The following is a 17,797-nucleotide window of genomic DNA, read 5'->3' on the forward strand; positions in this document are numbered from 1 at the left end:
GGTATGGAATCCCGAATTTTGTTCTTTCTTTTCCAGTTCACTTGTTCTTTGTTCTGAATTCTGATTGAATGTTGTGTTGCACGTCTGCACTGTTGCTGTTGTTGCCTGTTTGCAAGTTACTCCTCTTTTCTCTCAATCTCTCGGTCCAAACTCCAAATTAGGGGTTAGAATTTCTCCTGTCAATTTGTCAATTTGGTTTATCTGATTTGGTGTAGGAATTAGGATAGTAGGATTCTAGAATTTCTCCTGTCAATTTGTCAATTTCTCCTGTTTGCACTGTTGCCTTCTGTTTGCACTGTTGTTGTTGTTGCCTTCTGTTTGCACTGTTGTTGTTGTTGCCTTCTAGTATATTTATTCTAGACAGTGGACACCAAACTGGAAGTATGGAATAGAAAAAAAATTGATTTTGTTATGCTTCAAACAAAACTTATTAACTGAAAACAAAGATGGATGAAAACCTTAGACTATTTTTATAAAATTGATTTGGTTGTCAATTTGTGAATTTGATTTGGCTGTCAATTTGTCAATTTGATTTGGTTTTACTTTTCAGTTTTCACACACTGCTAATTGTTAAATGAGTTATTGGTTATTGTTCTAATTTTGATTTTGATTGAATCAGTTGTTCCTTCATTTTGATTTTTATAGATATAATCATGGGAAAGATGAAAACCTTAGACTATTTTTACAAAAGAAATGCAGATGATAAAGAAACTAATCATGAAAATGAAGAGAGTAAACATCAAAAAGCTTCAACAAGTGAGCCACAACCGCAAGAAACGGAAAATCAACAAGAGAATGAGCCACAACCGCAAGAAAAGGATAAACAACAAGAGAATGAGCCACAACCACAAAAAAAGGAAAATCCTAATGAAGTTGATTTGAAGAATCTAGAAAGAGATCCCGCTAAACGAAAGCAAATGTGGGATTATCCGGTTAATTTAAGAGAACAAGTGAGACGAGCTTATCTGAATTTAGGAGCTTTCCAAATACATCTTAAGGAGTATCAAGCTAAATGTTCAACAAAACATCCTCGTAGATTCAAATATTCTTGGTTCAACATTTTCCCTAATTGGCTAGAATATTCTCCAACAACACATGTTTCTTATTGTTTTATTTGTTATACTAGTTTATAATCCGTGAGAACTACGGTTATAAAATTAATTAAACTTTTATATTAAAAAATCAAAATTACTAATCAATTATTTTAAATAAATTATTACTTAAGAGATATTTTTTTTAGTTATATAGAATTATAATTGTTGATTTAAACAAATATGTAAAGTTATATCACATTATAATCTGTATTGATTTTATTTTATTTTTTAACTTAATGTTATTAATTTAATATAATTAGAATGAAAAATTTTAAAATTTGAAATTTAAAATGGAGAATCAATTATTAATTTAATGTAATTAGAGTGGAAATTTTAAAATTTGAAATTTGAAATTGATAATTAATAATTTGACAAGTGGCATGATATGTTACATATTGTTATTAATGAGAAATTCTAATAGTATGACATTTGTCAATAGGAGAATAAACCTATTCATTTATTAGAATAGGAAGAGGAAGATATTTAATGATAAACCAAGTGTGTGTCATTGTTACGATGCATTTACTGTTAAAGGATCTGACAATTGGAAAAAAGTTAATGACGGGAAAAATTGTGCATTCTTGAAACATATTGGTTGCTCACAACATAGAAATGCTGTTGCATTTGTTGAAAACTTGATGAACCAAGCAGCACACATTGAAAATATCATAATGAAGCAAAATGAAGCGCAAATATTGAAGAACCGTTTACGCTTAAAAGTGTCAATTGACACAGTTCTTTGGTTGACCTTCCAAGCTTGTGCTTTACGAGGACATGATGAAACTCTTGATTCCAAAAATCGTGGTAATTTTCTCTAACTTCTAAAACTTCTAGCATCGTATAATGATGAAGTTGCAAACGTTATATTAGAGAAAGCTCCTTATAATTCAAAGTATACTTCTGCGGACATTCAAAAAGAAATTCTTAGTATTATTGCAAATAAAGTTCAAAAGCATATTCGTAGTGAAGTGGGGGATTTATACTTTTGTGTCATGGTTGATGAGTCACGGGATGAGTCTAAAAAGGAGCAAATGGCGATAGTTTTGAGATTTGTTGATGTGGAAGGAATCATCCGGGAAAGGTTCTTGGATTTGGTTCATGTTAGGGATACGTTATCATTAACCTTGAAAACAAATATGTGGAGACAACTTTTACACTATCAATTTGATGTTAGTAAAATTCGTGGTCAAGGTTATGATGGTGCTAGTAATATGAGAGGGGAATGGAATGGATTACAAGCACTTGTTCTTGAGGATTGTCGTTATGCATATTATGTTCAATGCTTTGTTCACATATTGCAACTAGCCTTGGTGGCTGCTTCAAGGGAAATTATTCTGGTTCACTAGTTTTTCACAAACTTAATTTTTACAATTAACGTAGTTTGTGCTTCCAGTAAGCGTCATGATGAGTTACAAAAATAAAAGGCAACTGAGATTGAACAGTTATTGGAACTAGGTGAAATCGAATCAGGTAAAGGATTGAATCAAGTTGGGACATTAAGAAGAGCTGGTGATACACGTTGGGGTTCTCATTTTCGTTCTGTTTGTAGTTTGCTTAACATGTTTGCTTGTACTCGTGTTGTTCTCCAAGGAATAATTGATGACGTATCTGCTACTTATTCTCAACGCGGAGATGCTGATGCGGCTTACTGTTATCTGAAATCATTTGAGTTTGTGTTTATTCTTCACCTGATAAAGGAAGTAATAGGAAAAACCGAAATACTTTCTCAAGCTCTACAAAAGAAATCCCAAGATATTCTTAATGTCATGGAGTTAGTTTCAGCAACAAAGGAGGGTCTAAATAATTTTAGAAACAAAGGATGGAGGTCTTTACTTGCACAAGTAAAGTTTTTTTTTTGTGAAAAACATCAAATAAATATGCCAGATATGAATGCTCCATATACTTCTACTTGATACCGGCCTCGAAAAACAGACAATCATGTTACTTTTGAACATTTTTATCGAGTGGATTTGTTTACAGCCACATTGAACAAACAGTTACATGAGTTGAATAGTAGATTCAATGATCGGGCGATGGAGTTGTTGAGACTTAGTTCTACTTTAGTTTCTAAAGTGATTAACGTTGATCAAATTTGTCTTCTTGTTGAGAAGTATTATCCTGAAATTTTTACGGAGCAAGAGAGGATTCAATTACGATATCAATTGGAGATTTTTAATATTGATATCACAAAGAATCTCAGACTAAGTGGTGTATCAACTATTGCTGACCTATGCAAGTGTCTTGTGGAAACTCAGAAACGTAAGACATAGTATTTGCTTGATAGAGTGGTTCAGTTAATCTTGACACTTACAGTTTCTACCGCAACAACAGAGAGGGGATTTTCAGCATGTCGGATGATTTTCTCGCAAACAACTTGGTGATTTACATAGAAAGAGAAATTGTTGAAAACATTGATTCGAAGTCTGTAATTGATGAATTTAAAGACATTAAAGGTCGTCGGGCTGAGTTGTAATTCTTTTTCTAGGTGTTTTTGGTGTTTATTTGTTCAAAACAATTTGTTTTTTTAAGAACGTTAATTTCAATTTATAATACTTCCCCCCCCCCCCCCCTAGTTAATTGTTCAAGCTTCGCCACTGCGTATGACAATAAATTTAGAAAACCTTCAACAACATATCACTATTTTTTATAATATAAAATTTTAAAATAAAATGCTCAAAACTGAACTAGATAATATAAAAATTCTTAAATTCCTAGATTATTTGAGAATAATTAAGAAAATATCTATTATTTACTTACAAGAGAGTTGAAATGTATCGTTATTGCTTGTTGGTAATCAATTGTAATTTTGCAAGATAACAACAATTATGAAATATGTTTATTGTTGGTAATTAATTGCAACAATGCTATGAAGTGGAAAGGTTAGAACTTAGATTTTATTTTTTGGAGAATATATCATTATATATTTTTTTCAAAATAACAACATTTTTAAAAGCATTTATCAACTCTGAGTAATCACTACATGATTCACTTGTCATTGTATAATTCAATAAATATTTAATATACGATAGGTGAGAAAATATATATGGTTATCAATCAGTTCATGGTATCGATTTTAAACATGTAATCGTTGTATGTATTGTATTTAGCTATAAATTTTGCATAACTACCGAGAAAAAGTTAGAAGGATGACACAAGTGATTTTAATCAATTATATTAAAATATATAACAATATAAAAACCTGATTCACGATAGATTTTAGTCTTTAACTAGTTTAGAATCTAGAATCAAAACTGATTTTTCTTTATACTCATTTCAATCCAATTTTAAACCAATCCTAAAACTAAAGTCATGTCAAGTCAACATACACAAGATAATATGTTAACTTAGGATAAAAAAGCAAAATTACAAGAGTTAAATAAATAAATAAAGTAAAGCAAAGCAAACTCCTGAAACTGAGTTTTATACACACTCAACAAAAACATAATCAAACATAAATAAAACAAAAAATAGGTTTCAAAAAACACACACACATTCTCACATGATAGTGCATCGGCTTTTTTCCTCAGTTGGCTGCACGTTGACCTGTTGATACCTGTTTGACTCATTTGGGTTGTATGTGAACTCCGATGTATCAAGCCCATACTGTTCTCACACACACACACACACACACACACACAAAACCAAAAATAAATAAAATTAGCTATAAATACAACTAAACGAAATCAAAAGAAAAATGTTTTAGAATTTTAAACACGCACCTTTTCCCTCATTCGTGCACTCCATGCGTCATTTCTACTAGGGCGGCTGTCTAGGGTTCCGGGGACAGGGACACCGGCGGCAGGTGGTGGTTGTCTTCCAATCAACGGCTGTCGTTGCTGCCTGGGGCCCGCTATGTATTCATCATCACTATCATAATCTTCTGGACTATTTGCAGCTCTTACCATAAGCGCTAACAAGAACACAAGAACCTAAAAAGTCCACGTGTAATCATTATATAAATAGTAATAGCAATAAGGGCATTATGGTAATTTTCAAGATATTAGTGCCTTTTACCTGCAATACAACAGCTCCAAGAGCAACCCATCTGCATATATTCCAATTCTTCTCAATAAATCCATACATCATGTTGAAATCTCCCGTTTTGTCATCCGGAATTTTCTAAAAACACATTTGAATTTAAAAAATCAGATAAATTTTTAATACAAAATATTCAAAAAAATATTTAACGCAAACTCACGGATCTCCAGCTTTTGTCAAAGAAGATAAAAGCAGCACATCCCACTTCCACCATAATCAACAAGATCACAAGAACAGAGTACTAAATTCGATTAAAGAAATCAAATAATGACCGATTTACCCTTCTACATGTAACACTATAACTCCAAAATTATAGCGATCAGACTTTTTATTCTTTATCCATTAAGACAAGTTGTTATAGGCTTATCGATATTCAACCTTTATGGTTATTATCTCTTTTTTATCACGAGGGGTATTACAGTAAATTACATGTGTAATTATGTTAAAAATATGGATTTAATGAAGCTGTTAAGTAGGATACACAAGTTAGGCAACATCCACTTCGAGTTGCTGCTCCAATGCAACCAAAACAAGATATCACAAACAGAATTGCACCAACACCAACAAATAGATAAATAAACCTACATAAAAAAAATGTTAATTACTTTAATTAAAATGTTTTATTAGTTAAAATAACCATTTTGACATGATATAATTTGGAAAAATGTCTGAAACTATAATGGTTTGATTGGAAAAGAAACAAAGTCGTACTTTTTTCTGTAAAGTCGTACTTTTTGCAGTACGTCAAAAAAGAAAAACATCAGATTAAGTCCATTAAGTAAAAAAGAAACAAAGTCAAAAAAGAAGAAACATCAGATTAAGTCCATGAAGTAAAAAAGAAACAATAAAAAATCGTACCAAAGAGTAGGCAAATTATCAAAAATGTTGTTGGAAGACAATGTTATAGCCATTAACATAGGTCGACCAAGTTGTATTAATTCATCATGTTGTGGGCCCCAGTCATCTTTAGCATTTTTGTACATAATAAACATGTAAACACCATATCCCACCATTGCAAGACCAAGAAGTGTCAACAAGAAGTTTAGGAGCTTCAATAAACACTCCAAACACCCCTTACAACCCATATTTTGTGTTTGATTATCCTCAAGTTGATAAAACCACAATCGTATGACTTCAATCCTACATTATAAATAGCCAAAAGGGAATCGAATATAAGATTAGATATAAGAAAGAAGGTGAGGAAATACAAGTAGATATAAGAAACCTTAATTGATTGAAATTGAACATAAAAATGTTTGTTTAATGACCTAACTAGCATAGAAAATGTTAGTTTAGTCATCAAAATTAACAAAATAAGATAACTAGTTTCAATTAGGGCTTCTTAATTTTCTTTTAACAACTACTTCCATCATAAGGATATTCAAAATCAAGGGGGTGTTTACTTCTTTGCTTTTCTGGTAAGCATAGAGATTTGATCACTCATAAAAGTCATACCTTTAACTCAAAAGAATCAATTTTGATCACCTTTCGTAGTATATATATCCGGTTAGCTACAAGATTCTTCTGTCAATTTTTTCTCAAAATTATGCAGCTTAAGAACAACAATATGACCTAAAACCTAAATTTTCCACAGGCTAAGACATGAATTTTCCGTGAAACCAAACAAGGTCTCGTGAATTTTACAAACATAATTCGACGCATTCAGAATCAGGGGTATGTAGATCATCGCAGGAAAACCCAATTGATTCATGACACCAACATTGGATTCATGATTCAAGGAAATTCAACCCGATCTTAAAAAGTAAAAAGAAACAAGAATTGCAATAACCCAGTTGAGAATTTTGATCGAGAAGAAGAAATGAACCTAAATTGCGGATGATCGGATGAAGTACTTACACATATAGGCAGCAAAAATGGCTGAATTTTCAGATTTCGAACTGGAAGACGAGAGGAAAAGGGTGTGGGAATAAACTGAAACCAGATGTCAAAAATCAAAAATTGGTTTTTTTTAAGAAGATTTTTATCCCAAAAATGTTATTCAATTGCTGGCCCCAATTGTTTTTCTTTGTGGACCAGGGAAATGAGACACCACAAACCGGCGACCACCAATAAGAAACTTTACAACCAAAAGTAAATTATTTAATTAATCAATAACCTAGATTTCATGATTATCTTAACGGGTAATACACATAAAAAAGTTCATTCTACTACATGAAGTTATTGAAAAAGTCATTACATTAAAATAATTTAGCAAAGGGTTTATGTCATAATATTTAATAAATTATCTAAAATATTTTTAAAATATCATTAAACTAAATAAGTTGTTAAAAGATAATGCACTTTTATTATTGTTTTTAAAAGACTATTGTAATTGACATTTATATGTTTTATAATGGTCTTTTAAAAACAAAAAACAAATGTTTGTTACATTCTAATAGCATTTATAGTTCAATAATATTTTCGTCATCATTGGTATATTATTATTTGGGAAAATTTCATATACACCCTAAATAAAGAAGGAAATATCATGTTTGCCCTATTTAATTTCTAAATATCGTATATACCCTAAATAAGCATCTATAATATCATATTTGCCCTAAATGTTTTTTTTAAATATTTTATAATCATTTTAAATCATTATTTTTATACATCGACTATTATACTCCTTTTATAAAACTATATTTAAAATTTCATATATACTCTGGATTTGTCAAAATATCATATTTACCCAAAATTATCATTTTATGACTTAGTATAAACAAAAGTGTTTTAATCGATTAAGATCTTATTTTATATGTTTATTATTAAAAAAAAAATTATCGATTATATTTGTCATTAGAAAGATAAATAATAAAGATGATAAATGATAAGGTAGGGTATTATATCATCTCACCATTGGACACAACACTCCAACGTAACAATCTTTTACTCACTCATTAATATGTCCTACTTTATGGTTTATAAGTTTTTGTTTGAAAATTTCGTACTTTCGTTTTTGTAGTGTTAATGCAAATCTATATAGGGTATTAGTAAAGGAGCTAGCACAGATATTGGAAAGGCTCAGCATATAGGTGTATAATCACATAAAACACACTTCATGCATGTATAAGCAAGAACCAGAGATGAAATCACTAGAGATATGAATGACGTATTACCTGGTGTCGAAGCCGCTAATATTAGAATGGCTAATCGGCTATGATCAGTCGAGGTTTTCTGGAGTAGATAACGACGGGGCAAGAATGATGAAGGCGACGATTGCATCTTTCATCAACGTAGGGATTTGGTAATTTGTTTGGAAAGGGGTATTATGGTCAATTTGTTTATTTTTTATAATTAAAATGATTTTAAATAATAATTACTAATTATAAAAGTATTAAAATTTAAAATTAGGGCAAATATGATATTATGGTTGTTTATTTAGGTTATATATGATATTTAGATATTAGTTAGGGTAAATATGATATTTCCTTCTTTATTTAGGGTATATATGAAATTTACCCTTATTATTTTTTCCTTTCAAAAGCTTAAGGTTGTCACGTAACCGATTTTAAGATGTAACCATCTAATGAAATTGAGCATATCTTTAATTTGAACAAATAGATTAGTATTTCGTTAGTAGCATATAGAAAATTTAAGTATCTATTTAATTTGAGTCCATACGTGAAAGGATAATTATATGAGTATATCCATGTTTATGTGTGTGTGTGTGGTGGTGGGTGCGTGGAGGGGGGAAGGAAGGAGGGAAGGAGGAGGAGGGGAGGGAGGGGTTGTTTGTGTGAAGCAATAGTGTAATGGGTTTAGATCCAACACGAGACTATTGCTTTAGAACGACAATGCACACCTCTAATCTACTCGTATACTACTTTTTAAATTCACTTATGTCACATACGGAATTTAAACCCTCGTTATCATGAAATGATGACATCTACCATATTGTAGATTTCAACAAGAGATTGTTAACATCTGTTTGTATAGATTAATGGAGTATGGAAGGTTTTGGCTACTTACTAACATTTTCAGTGAGAATATATTGACATAATGTAACGCCCCAAAATACCAACAAAAATTTTCATTTTTAAACCATCAAATCCATACAAACGTTTGTTCCAAAACCAATCAGAGTAAAATGTATCTTTCAAACATCAGAGTAAAACAATAATAATCAGTTCGAAAAAGCCATCAGTGGATGTTGTGCGGTGAAGTCCGGCCCTTCCCTTTGAAACTGGATGTACCTGAAAATATTAAACTATAAGCATAAAGTTTAGTGAGTCCCCTAAAATACCGTAAGCATAAAGCTTACGGATGCTAGAATGTGAGCATACGAGTTGTCGACCGGGCTAAGGTATCCTCTTGTTATGTTATTATGTAATCATATTTTATAGCGTAATTATGAACAGTTGTTGGAACCCGAGTTAGTTATAAGAATACATAATATGATGCTATTATGAACTCTGTAGTAGATCTAACATGTGGATTCCACATATTGGTTAATGTGGGTTATAAACCCTAACTTGTGGAATTGTTAGAAATATGAGATTTAGTTAATAACTTATGGTGTTAAGTTACTTAGCACTTGTATTGTGGAGTTTAATTAATTTGGTGACAAATGGTCACGAAGTTTAGCTTGTAGTAGATTGTGACAAGTTCTAAGGAACTTGTTATTTTTTGATTAGGTGTTAGTAAAATGGCAAGCCGAGAATAGAAGAAGCTAGAGACCAAAGCAAAAGTTATTATTACTAACTATCCAGATGAGTAACTATACTCTAATAACTAATGTTCTTGATATGTGTTGTTACACAATATGTAAATTTATATTGTTGTTGTTAATAAATTGTATATTATTGTGGTCGGTGAATATTATTATGATGTAGAGATACACATATCAAGTGGCAATTAATATATAAACTAGATGGTGAATATGATGTTATTATATAGAGCGATAACGAATTTTATAATTACTTTGGGCAAAATACGTGCAAAGTAGTGTATTACAACATGGGTGATTATCAGTTAGCCTCATCGATGTTTCAAGGCAACAACTGTTGGTGTAAAATGTTGTTTAAAGTCTTATATGGTTTCATAAGACAATAACTTAGATTGAGTACTTGTTGGTGTAAAATGTTGTTTAAAGTCTTATATGGTGTCATAAAACAATAACTTAGATTGAGTTGTAACATATCAAATTATAACAGGGTAGGATAAGAAGAAATATGTGTGTTGTTCTAAAAAGATATCTAATTGTAAAGTTTTATTTTGAAATGGCAAATTAATTTACTCATAATTATCATCACCTAAGTCTTAAGCTAGACTTGAACTCATGATCTCTCAAATGAGAGAGTCACTCATTACCGTTACACCAAAAACATTTTGGTAAGTTGAAGAGTTGTGGTAATTTTAAAATAAGATAAGGGATAGGATATCTCTATTATAATTTAAAAGTATTATCTATAGGAAATAAACTTGTTGAGACTTAAGAATACAATTAAGATACTCTTTAACAAAGGGAAACTCAAATTATTACAAATCAAAATTAATATTACAAATATATCTATCAACAACTTCAATTGGTATTATTTTTATTGGAAAAAATATCTACAAATACAATTGGACAAAAGGGGTTCGTCAAGTGAAGACATATATTAGTATATTACATAAGCTCTCCATCAAGTCAACAACCACTCCCACAAAACCCATCTTATCAAAGATGGGATAACATTATACAAAGTTTAATGTACAATGAAGATATTTTTTTTAATCAGCATATGATTTCAAAGTTGAAATTTGTTGGATTCAAAAAAATACTTCATTTTAAATGTGTTTATTCTGAGTTATCATCATTAGACCATTTTGATGATTATCTACTTTAATAAATGAAAAAGTTTTTGCCAAATGTTATGTTCTCATTTAGTTTGACACATGTCATTTTGTAGGATTTTTTGATTTTTTCTTTTTCCACTTGGCATTTTCTTGTGCTTTCAATTTTCTTAAATACAAAAGTAATTCCATATTTTATGCGAGTTTATTTATGTTATGTAAAATCATTAAATTAAATTTCAATAATCATACCAAAATAAAATACCTACAACTACAGATTAGGAAATAATCAATTAGGCAACAATCAATTATTTCATAATTTAATATTTATACATCATAATTTTCACTTATACAATAACTTCTTCAAAACAAAAAATATTATGAAATACAATCATAAACAAAGAAAATAATTTCCACTTATTAGGGTAGATATATTGAAAAACTTGATGCTCAATATTTTATATTCAATATTTTTTTAATAAATCCGTGAATTACACGGGTTTCACACCTAGTAACTAAAATTTTAACTAATATCTAAGAGACATATATATATATATATATATATATATATATATATATATATATATATATATATATATATATATATGTAACATTTTATCTCATTAAAAAGTGGAATAATGTGTGGGTTGATCAAGTCTTTTATAATTCTATTTTGAGTATAAATGTGAATTTAGAAAATCAATATAAGTTTTCTTGAAAGATCTTTGGGTAAAATAACTTGGTGAAGGAAGGAAAAAAAAACAAGTTATTGAATAAATTTCCTTGAAACGTAGTTTTGTTGACTAAAGTTGTAAAATTACTTAGTTTTTTTTTCATAATGAATATATTTTACACATTTATTCTATTAACAACTAATAAAAATGTTTGTTTTTTTAAATAATATGTAAAAAAACTATATAAAACTTTAATCTACAAATCTTATTTTTCTAATTTTATAAGATATAAATATAAAAAAGTTAGAAGCATTTTTGTAATGAAATATCATTTATTATATATTAATTAAGTTTTATTTATTTTAATTTGTTGCCTTTTAGAAAAAAAAAAATTGTGTATATATAATATTCTCTATTTTAAATTAATATCAAATATGTATATTTATATAAAGAATAAGTAAATTTAAATCAGAACATATATATATATATATATATATATATATATATATATATATATATATATATATATATATGGGGTGAGTTTCAATAGAAAACCATAATTAACCAAAGAACCAAAAAATCAATCGTGAGCGTCGGAAATCATAACGATCAATGGCCAAGGAAATAGATGTACACTTTTAGATTAGACGCACTCACACCGGATTATACCAAAAAATTCATCCTTTACAAAAAAAAAAAAACTCACCATTTTTTTTCGTTCAAAATTTTTTTATGCCATGTTTTTTATCGAAAAAAAAACGAATATATCTTTGTTCAAGATTTTTTCGTCGTCTTTCCATAGAGATCCATGATGATATATAAAAAACGAACTTTTTTCAAAAAAAAAAAAACTCACTTCATTTTCTTTGATGAAAAAAAATTAAGATAAATTTTTATCGAAAAAAAATTAATAAATATATCAAAATTCATATTTTTTATACTTTTTAAACATAGATTCATATTCATATTAAAAAAACGATATTTCAGTTCATATTCACATTGTGAACCTATTCAGATTCATATTGTAGATCTGTTCAGATTCACATTGTGAACCTTCTCAAATTCACAATGTGCATAATAATAAGTCAGATTCACTGTAAATCTGAATTGGATGGAGCTTTTTCATATTGTGAATGTTAAAATTTGAAATATTTACAGTTTGGATCCACACTGTGAATCTACACTGATCGAGGTTTTTTTTTTGTGAACATTCTCAAATTTACAGTGTGCATAATAGTAATTCAGATTTACAATGTGAATCTGAACTGTTCGAGATTTTTCATATTTGAATGTTAAAAATTGAAATATTTACAGTTTAGATTCACACTGTGAATCTACACTGTTCGAGGTTTTTTTTTAATCGGTGTTGATGTTTATTAATAGAGTACAAAAAAAATTTAATATTTTTGGTATAATTAGTTTTTTTTTGTACATGTACGTCCATTTTAAAAATTTACAACCCTTCATTTTGACGTTGATCGTTTTAAATTCCGACGTATAATGGTTATCTATTGAACTTTTCCATTATATATATATATATATATATATATATATATATATATATATATATATATATATATATATATATTAATTTTTGTTCAATGATATACAAATTATTAAGTTATTTAAGCTTAATGTACCATGAAGTACGTAAAAAAAAGTTGAAAAAGTCTTTTATTTTATTGTGGATGCTTAAAGCTTATAATGAGTTTATAGTATAAACTTGTCTCGAACTCTTTTTGTTTTTTAGGGCCGTATTTATGGCGTTTAATATTTACGTATTTGAATATCAGATTTCAATTATCCAGAAGGATCATATGTAAAATACATATCAACAAATCCATTCATACACCTCTTAACTTAAAATTTCGATCCAAGAAGACATTATTATATTTGAATAGATACATCTTGTACATTTAAATATTTAATACTTTATAACAATATATAAAAAGTAAAATTTGAATTTCCAAATTACTTCACACCCTACTCAAAAGGATTCGTGATATTTTGGCCTTTTCCTTTTGGCACACCTTGATACACCATAATGATAATGGCATCATGGGCTGGTCTTGCTTTATTCATTTTCGTAACAAATAGATTTGACAAAGTTAACCCATTTATTTAAACACAGATTGATTTTGAGTTGTATTATGCTTAAATTTTTAAAGGTTCATAAATGAAAGATTTATAATCTTCAACAAGAATAAATGGATCATCAACTATGTACTCGGATGCTTACATTTAGAGATGAACAAAACAGTAAAAAGCTAAACCGGTTCTCGACTTATATGAAATCTGTTAGAACTATAACATGAATTAAGACAGGCCCTAATGTAGTTTTTCCATTAAAAATTTACTAAAAGAATTGCAATCATAATTTAATGGAATTTTAACTGCTCGGTAAATTCTAGACAAAAATATAAGGAATTTTATAACATTTTATAACAATTTTCTATAAACCAACAAAAATTTTCTACATCCACATGACTAATTACTAAAGCAACATTACAACCGTATTTCCAAACAATGTGAGTATATTCCTTCAACGAAACCAGTCCTATAAATGATGTTATCTTGCCAATTATATACCAACATTTTCTTCTAAAGTTCTAACCTTTCCACTCTCATTTATATAAGGTTCTTGCAGTTAATTACCAACAATAAATATCTTTACTAACTCTTGTTATCTTACAAATTTACTATTGGTTACCAACAACCAACGACATTCTTTCAAGGGGATTCGCTAAAAAGATATCTCATTTTACCATATAAACACGCTAATTAATTTTTGAAATATTTTTATCAGTTGAAATTATATTGTTTTCCTAAAAATTTGATTATAAATTGACTTTTTATAAAAATGATAATAGGGTGTCTAAGGAGTGTTTTATTAGCAACACACATGTTCAAGCCTCCAACGACCGTTTGAGTGTGTGTGTGTGTGTGTGTGTGTATATATATATATATATATATATATATATATATATATACATACATATTAAATTGTATTATTAGTTATTATGTAATAAAAAATTATCACTTTTAAATAAAATAGTTTTCAAACATGTTTCATACCAGAGTTTTCCCAAAATTATAAAACAAAACACGAGGAGGTGCGCGATCACGCCTTTGTCTTCCTGCGATCATCTGAGGTACCTAAAACATAACCCTAAACTGTAAGCCCAAAGCTTAGTGAGTTCCCCCAAAATACAAACACATCACAAAATCATAACAATAACAGCAAACAACATGCATACGGAGCCTTCAGTTTGATGGGAACGCCACACAGGCCTACAGTCTACCCGGTACGCTCACAGAACCTACAACATGATTGGTACGCCACATCGGGCCTTCATCCTATCTGGAACGTTCTCCGGGCCTTCGGCATGACTGGTACGCCCCGTTGGCCTTCATTCTACCTGGGACGCCCTAGGTCTGTTGGTCTTCAGCACAAAGCAGGACCGCCTTAACCCAACCACACACAAAACGTGTCGACATACATATATAACAAACAATCACACAATAACCAGCCAATAAGCAAACAGGCAGATCTTATAGATCACTAAGCATAGCATAATCCTATCTACCAGGATACAAATCTAACAGATCACTACACTACACAATCATACGATAAACTAGGATAGCAATCCAAAGGGTCGGTCTTGGTGCCTTCGACCCATAAGTAGTATGAGGAAAACTCACCTCACAAATTGAGCAAAACTGATGAGGCCCGACTCTGAATCTCAGCTCTCTAAACAATACTTATTTCCACCAAATGACCGATTCCATTAGAATCCCAAAATACCCTCAAGATCAAACTTGGTCAAAGTAAACTAACCCACTAAGTCAATCGAGTCAACCCAGCCGAGTCAACTCAACAAGGCAAAGCCATGCGAGTACGCAGGGCGTACTCCGGAGGTACGCTTAGCGTACGTGAAGCCTCGCATTGACCATCATCCGGTTGGTTGACCGAGTACAAGGGGTGTACTCCCATCTACGCGGGGCGCACCCTCGCAACCCCAAAAACTTCATTAAGTGCTTAATGGATTAAGCACTCAAATCTATACTTCAGATCCACAGTCGAAATGCACTCTAGAGTCATAAAGTTTCCAACTTTATGACTTTACAAGTCCACAAAGTGCTTAACACAAGGTCTTAATCCATTAAGACCTTCTACAAGATGCATGAAACAATTCTAGTAATTGGGACCTCATTTTTATGGCTTAGGACCCTTCTTAGGGTCTGGAAGGGCAACTCAAAATGACAATAGCCAACCATGCAAAACATGGGACTTTTGGGACAAGAAAAGCAACATAAAACACCCAAAATGGGATCTAACAACCAAGACATCAAGGTATAAACTTTATACCTTCTGGAGCTTCTCAAGAAGGTAAGAATCCCAGATCCACAAGCTTATTTCCACTTCAAGGCTCCTTGATGAAAGTTCTTCTTCCTTTAACACACCAAAAACACACTCTTGAGCTCAAAACACACACTGAGGGGGCTAAGGTTTTCAAAAACGTCTCAAATGATGTGGAGGTTGAAAAAATGGGGAGAAATGAGCCATAATGTTGCTTAAATACCATTCAAACCCTAAAAATCAGGGTTTCTTCCTGACATCAGTACGCCCCGCATACATAAGTGTACGTGTAACATCCGGATTTTCAGAGGTATTATGGTGTAGTTTAATCTTGTGATTAAAGGAGACTCGGCGAGTTAAGGGTCCAACTCGCCGAGTCGAGTCGGGTTTCTCTCGTGGATTTAATGAGTGGACTCGACGAGTCCGAGGAAGGACTCACCGAGTAGGTGTTGGGCAGAGAAACCCTAATCTCCAGGGTTTGGGACCTATTTAAAGGCACGTATAGCCTCCTTGGCCCCTTCCCAACAGTGTCTTCGTCCCTTGAGAGAAACCCTAGAGTTATTTATGAGCTAGAGATGAAAGAGGCTTCTTGGAGGACACTTCTTTGAGAAGAAAATCAAGGGAGTTGCAAGGATCTCAGAGGAGAGTTGGTGAATCAGTCTCGTCTTCATTTCAAGCTTTGGATTTGGTACAACTCTTGCCTCCATTGTGTTTGAGTATATTTCCTTGGTTGTAAAGTTGGGCTTGTATCCATATTGATGGGGTTTTGGGTGCATCCAAACCCTTTTTCGAGTCAATTGTAGATCTGGACCTTGTGAGGTCTAGAGATCCAAAAAGTAGGTAGGCATGAGTGAGTAACCTTGGAGCTTTGAAGCTATGGAGCTTCAATGGAGTCAAAATGGTGTATAGAGCAAAATACACCATGCATGAGCCTTAAGTTCGGACCTTTGCGTGACTTTTGGGTAGTAGGAGGTTAGATCTATGAGTTTGGGTTGCAAATCTGACCTCAAATGGCTGAATGAGAAATCTGTGGGAGCCAACTCGCCGAGTCCATGGGTAACTCGATGAGTCATAGCGGGTTTGACCGAGTAGTCTTAACCGAGTGTTGGTTCGCCGAGTTGGGAGTCAACTCGACGAGCTGAGTGAGTTCTAGGTAGAGTTCAATTGATGCGAGGGGACTTGACGAGTCGCATGGGTGCGCTCGACGAGTAGGGTCAAATGTGGACTGTTGACTTGAGCTTGACTTCTGTTGACTTTGGGGTTTTGGTCAACATAAGTAATAGAGGCCTTGGAAGGGTAAAATGGCCTTTTACCCACTTTAGAGAGTTAGCAAGAGAAGGAACCGCCTTCGATTATCCGAATCGTGAAAAAGATTTATTATAAGAGATATTCATCCTACGTGTTAGGCGGTGGCGAGTTCGAGATTCAAGTGTGAGGATAGCTGCTTTATGCTTGCCAGGTGAGTCTTCTCACTATACTTTACCTAGAGTGGTAATTAGAGTTATGTGACAGAGTATTTTGTATGGTATTTATGTGATGTGATGCACTGCATTATTTCTATATGATTTATGTTGTGTGTGTGTGTTCCAGAGTATACAGAGTTATGACCGGAAGGTCCACAGAGTTAGGACCAGAGGGTCCATAGAGTTATAGCCTCGAGTGGCTAATATGTGTTTTATGTGGATCTTGGGGAACTCACTAAGCTTCGTGCTTACTGTGTTATGTGTTATGTGTTTCAGGTTCTCAGGATCGTGGGACGGCACTGGTTGATTGTTCACACCAGAGAAAGAGTTATGTAACGCCCGTAGATTAGGGCTAGTAAATTTAGAGACGATAAGCGTCAAAAATGAATTTTT

The 17,797-nt window shown here is 31.5% G+C and overlaps 2 protein-coding genes across 3 annotated transcripts; one reads left to right on the forward strand and one right to left on the reverse strand.

Annotated features, from left to right (window-relative positions):
• The first annotated feature begins 1,765 nt into the window (after nucleotides 1–1,765).
• Nucleotides 1,766–3,567, forward strand: LOC145060265 (uncharacterized). Its single transcript, XM_079007960.1, has 5 exons — nucleotides 1,766–1,898; nucleotides 1,965–2,431; nucleotides 2,519–2,888; nucleotides 3,075–3,363; nucleotides 3,408–3,567. Exons 1-5 carry the CDS (start codon nucleotides 1,766–1,768, stop codon nucleotides 3,565–3,567), a joined length of 1,419 nt encoding a protein of 472 aa, XP_078864086.1.
• An 850-nt stretch (nucleotides 3,568–4,417) lies between these two features.
• On the reverse strand, nucleotides 4,418–7,146 carry LOC145057093 (tobamovirus multiplication protein 2A-like). 2 transcript variants are annotated; one of them, XM_079004861.1, is made up of 7 exons: nucleotides 6,990–7,146; nucleotides 5,991–6,272; nucleotides 5,614–5,713; nucleotides 5,293–5,373; nucleotides 5,109–5,213; nucleotides 4,814–5,023; nucleotides 4,418–4,697 (listed from the first exon to the last, which is right to left on the reverse strand). In XM_079004861.1, the coding sequence occupies exons 2-7, from the start codon at nucleotides 6,215–6,217 to the stop codon at nucleotides 4,590–4,592; spliced, it is 831 nt and encodes a 276-aa protein (XP_078860987.1). In that variant the 5' UTR covers nucleotides 6,218–6,272; nucleotides 6,990–7,146; the 3' UTR covers nucleotides 4,418–4,589. The 2 variants fall into 2 exon arrangements, with proteins under 2 accessions (XP_078860987.1, XP_078860988.1); XM_079004862.1 differs by lacking the exon at nucleotides 6,990–7,146 and adding an exon at nucleotides 6,588–6,909.
• Nucleotides 7,147–17,797: the final 10,651 nt, after the last annotated feature.

Source organism: Lactuca serriola, chromosome 6 (genome assembly GCF_051521515.1).
Source record: "Lactuca serriola cultivar US96UC23 chromosome 6, Lser_US96UC23_V15, whole genome shotgun sequence".
Lineage (NCBI taxonomy): Eukaryota > Viridiplantae > Streptophyta > Magnoliopsida > Asterales > Asteraceae > Lactuca > Lactuca serriola.

Excerpts from the sequence above, each read along its gene's own strand:
- LOC145060265 (XM_079007960.1), top strand. The coding sequence starts at position 1,766 with ATGAAGCAAAATGAAGCGCAAATATTGAAGAACCGTTTACGCTTAAAA. Across the intron at positions 1,899-1,964 it reads TCTTGATTCCAAAAATCGTG|AGAAAGCTCCTTATAATTCA; the intron begins GTAATTTTCTCT and ends ACGTTATATTAG. Across the intron at positions 2,889-3,074 it reads AGTTTCAGCAACAAAGGAGG|CCACATTGAACAAACAGTTA; the intron begins GTCTAAATAATT and ends ATTTGTTTACAG.
- LOC145057093 (XM_079004861.1), bottom strand. The coding sequence starts at position 6,217 with ATGGGTTGTAAGGGGTGTTTGGAGTGTTTATTGAAGCTCCTAAACTTC. Across the intron at positions 5,214-5,292 it reads TTGACAAAAGCTGGAGATCC|AAAATTCCGGATGACAAAAC; the intron begins GTGAGTTTGCGT and ends ATGTGTTTTTAG. Across the intron at positions 5,024-5,108 it reads TTGGAGCTGTTGTATTGCAG|GTTCTTGTGTTCTTGTTAGC; the intron begins GTAAAAGGCACT and ends TGGACTTTTTAG.